Source organism: Alligator sinensis, unplaced genomic scaffold, assembly GCF_000455745.1.
Source record: "Alligator sinensis unplaced genomic scaffold, ASM45574v1 scaffold216_1, whole genome shotgun sequence".
Classification (NCBI taxonomy): Eukaryota; Metazoa; Chordata; order Crocodylia; family Alligatoridae; genus Alligator; species Alligator sinensis.
The window spans coordinates 3,244,118-3,248,003 of record NW_005841868.1 but is presented as its reverse complement, the minus strand read 5'-3'; the positions used below and the strand labels follow the sequence as shown (position 1 = coordinate 3,248,003).

The window sequence follows — 3,886 nt, the reverse complement described above, 5'->3', positions numbered from 1 at the left end:
AGCTGACCTGAGAATTCCCAGTCCAGCTCTTCCCCCTGGTTGGGTGGCCTGTAGTAGACCCCCACTGTTAAGTCCCTTTCCCCCCGACCCCCTTGTATTCGGACCCAGAGCACTTCAGTCTGCCGCTCCTCTGACCCAGTGCTGTTTGCAAATGATGTGTGTTGCTCTTTGATGTAGAGCGCCACCCCCCCACCTTTCCTCCCTGTTCTATCCCTCCTGTACAGCCTATGATGTTTACTGCCCAGTCGTGTGTTGGATCCCACCAAGTTTCAGTGAGCCCCACTATGTCTGGGTTAGTGTTAGGTAGCAGGAGGGCAAGTTCCTCCTGCTTGTTCCCCATGCTACGAGCATTAGTGTAGAGGCATTTAAGGCCTCCTGGAGGTGTATGCACCGCCCCCCTAATCCCAGGACTATCTGGGCCCCTGTCTCTTACCTGGGTATTTCTTGTGCTTGTCGCCTGTCTTGGCTGAGCTGTTCTTGCGGGTGTCTCTTGCTTCGGTGGTCCATGGCTCCCTCCATCCTCATCTTCCCCTTCCCCCGACGAGCCTAGTTTAAAACCCGCCATGTAGTTAAATTCAGGCGTGGTAATATTAACTCAGGTGTAGCAATGACTGACAGTGAAGTTTCAGAGACACTGTTAAGATACTCAAGACAGCTAGATTTTGTTTTACAATCTCTCACCTCATGTAAGGCCCAGGTTGGATTGGAAGTGACCGTGTGAAAGGTCCTGAGCAGGATGTGTGATGTGAGGGCTTTTGCTTGAAGTCCAGTGGCGTGAGCAAATGGGAGGGGAAGGAAGGTCCTCACCCCTTCAGCAACTCCCCTGAGACGCGGGCAGGACATCAGGCAGACTGCCCAGCTTTGAGGGGGAGGGACAAGGGGTCTCTGACTTGCTGGTTCCCCAGATGCCTGCTTGATGGACTGGCAGACTGCCCAGCCTCCTTCGCAGTGAGTTACCTGGCTTCCCAGCTGCCTGGCTTGGTGGCTCCCCAGGTGGCAGGTGGGCTGTGTAGCTAGCTGTCCGGTCCCGGCTGCCCAGTGGGTGCCCAGTTCACCAGGCTTCTTGGGTGATCGCTCAGCGTTGTCAGTGAAATGAGGCATGGATAGCCTGCACTTTCATGTGGGATGGACCCTCCCTATGCCAGTGAGCTCTGCCTAGAAGCTTGGAGAGCTGCTCCTCGGCTTGGCATTCATCCTGGAGGTGCTCCGTCAGGCCACAGGGCTGGCATGCATGACTGCTGTGACAGAGCAGGGCACCTCACCCAGGGCAGGGGCTGTTGCCCTCTCAGTAAGGGGAGTGGCTAGTAGTTCCCTCAAAGATGCCAGATATCTACCCACAACGGACCCAGCCCCTGGCTACGTGGGAGGGGGCAATCCATTCTTGGCATCACCTCTGCCTCTCTGAGAGGTGGCAGAGAATGCAGTCTCCTCCCCACTGCTGGTTACACCCTGGGCTGCCCCCTGACATCACTGGGGCAGAGGGTTGCTGGGATGAGCTGAACTATCCAGGATCCCCTCTGGGCTGGCACCCCCGCATCCCTCCCACCCACCCCCACCCCCAAAAACAGCCTATGCTCTTTGTCCTGAAGGAGCAGTTGAACCTGAAGTGCTGGGGGCTGCAGAACACAGATACCTTTGTGCTAGCATACGACATCTGCAGTCCTGTGAGATTTGAGTAAGTCAAGATGATCCAACAGCAGCTAGCAGAGAACAGGTGAGCAGGGGGCAGGTGGCAGCAGGGGGAAGCTGGTAGCCAGGCTCTCGGGGTGGGAGCTCGATTATCTCCCTTTCAGTTTCCAGAAGGGACGGTGGCTCATCTTCCTGGAGTGACTGCCCAGGGTCACGTGCTGCCTGTCCCAGGGCTTCCCTGAGCTGTGCAGCAAGTAGACACAGCCCAACCTCCCCTGCATCCCTGTCAGGAAGTGGAAAGGCAAGGCCAGGGCAACTGTCATGGCCATCTAGCTGTGGGCTGCAGCCGGGCTTGGGAGTTAGCACGTTTCTTTCCATGCCTGGAGACCAGAGTTGGCTTCGTGGGGACATAGAAGCACCTTGGTCACCATCCTGCATAGGTCCTGCCTTAGCATCTATGCAGGAAAGCGGGGAGAGAATTGAACACTAGGACCAAAAGGTAGACGAGCAAGAGGGTTTGGTGTGGGAAAAAGGGATAGATGGGGCTGCTGTGCAGAAGCCTAAGTTTGTAAGATGCAGCACACAGGGTTTGAGTTGTAGCCGGCATGGGGTGCAGTGGGAATGCACTAGGTGCACCTGGCCATGCCTCTCCCCATGGCCAGGCTGCAGCCTTGGCTTTGGGTAGTCACTCCCGTTCCCCAGGATGAGCTCTTCCAGGCCCTCCCTCTCTCCTTGGTGGCCAGGACTGTGCCCCTGTCCTTGATCTGCCTGCAATTCCCAACCCCAGGATGGGCAGTGCTAATGAGAGGCCTATCATTGTAGTCGGGCACAAGTGGGCTGGGAAGAAGCCCTTCTCCATCCTGGTGAAGAAGAGCTGGAAATGCGGGTGCCTGGAGTGCTCAGCCGAGTACAACTGCCACATCCTCCTGACTTTCAAGGAGCTGATGTGTAGTGTCCTGGCCAGGGCCTACAAGCGCAACCACTTCACCAGGTGCCTGCAGGAGGTGTTGCACATGAACTGATGCCACACTTAGACACAACGCTGGCTGGGGTGGGGGGAGCTCCCTCTGCTCCAGGGACTAGGAAGGAACAAGTTGAGAACTAGCTACCTGTGTCCACCTGACATGGACCATCCAGGCAGAGGGGACCCTTTGGCCATCACCTCTCCCCCCTGTTGCCCGTGGTTCTGGTGCACAAGGACGTGTCTCTGGTTACCAGCTCTCTACCTTCTCAGGAACTGAGCACATGATGCAGTTTCAGAGCAAATGGTAATTGGACTGGTCATGACCTAAGAGTTAACTGTGGTGTTTGTTGTTTCAACCCCTGGCCAGTGAGGTTGATGTGGGGGTGAGTGGGACTGAGGGGGTGTGAGAGGATGCTTTCCTGGATGAGGCAGGTAATGGAGGAGATGGGTTCTTCCCAGGCTTGTGTCTGTAGTCCGCACCCCTGCACACCAAGACACATACAGGACATGGCACAGATACAGGCCAGGTCCATGGGCAGAGGGAGCTACCTCAAGCCAAGCAAAGTCTGGCAATTCCTAGCAGCCAGGGCAGGTGCTGTTCCCTGCTATGAGTGAACTGACTGTTGCCACTGGTGCGACTGATGCATACAAGTCGATGCTCCCCTCTAAACCCATGTAGCAGTCACAATTTCCGGGGTGAACCCCAATCGGGTTGATGGGCAAAATCCCCTCAGGCCTTCTTTTCAGTGATCTTGGGTTTTGTGACCCGAGCCAAATACAGTCCGTGTTGGTTGATACCTTTCATCTGGGGATGAACTCAATTCTTTTTAATGTTTGTTTTCACTTTGGCAGCGACAGTCTCAGTACTCTTCACTCCTCTCTCCATTGTCTCCCACTTTTGGGTCCCTCTCATGGAAAAGAGAGGAGCGGGGCCAGGGGAACAGAGCGTGTCCTCTCAGGGCTATGTGGGTGGCAGACACTCATGTCCTGCTCCCAGCTCAGTGTGGCTCTGTTGCCTTGTATGCAACTGTGCTTTAACTGGCTTCAGGGTGGGCTTTATCTGGGGCCTTCTCCTGCACTGGGGTCACTTCCCTGGCAGCAGATGCCCATGAGAGGCTCTCTCGCCTCAGCCTGGCTGGTGCAGAAGACGTTCTCTGCTGGACAATGATGTAGCTGGCCAGCTGGCCAAGCCTCTGCTGCGGTTCTGGCTGTGGGCAGCAAGAACTTGCACTCCAGGAAACACTCAGCAAAGATGAAGTTAACTCTCTAGTTAGAGGCAAGACATGGGTCTTG

At 55.8% G+C, this 3,886-nt stretch overlaps 1 protein-coding gene across 1 annotated transcript; it reads left to right on the top strand.

Annotated features, from left to right (window-relative positions):
* The first annotated feature begins 1,571 nt into the window (after positions 1-1,571).
* Positions 1,572-2,711, top strand: RASL10A (RAS like family 10 member A). Its single transcript, XM_025192729.1, is given in 3 exon segments — positions 1,572-1,714; positions 1,920-1,941; positions 2,373-2,711. Coding segments are annotated over 3 exon segments (444 nt in total). The 3' UTR covers positions 2,652-2,711.
* Positions 2,712-3,886: the final 1,175 nt, after the last annotated feature.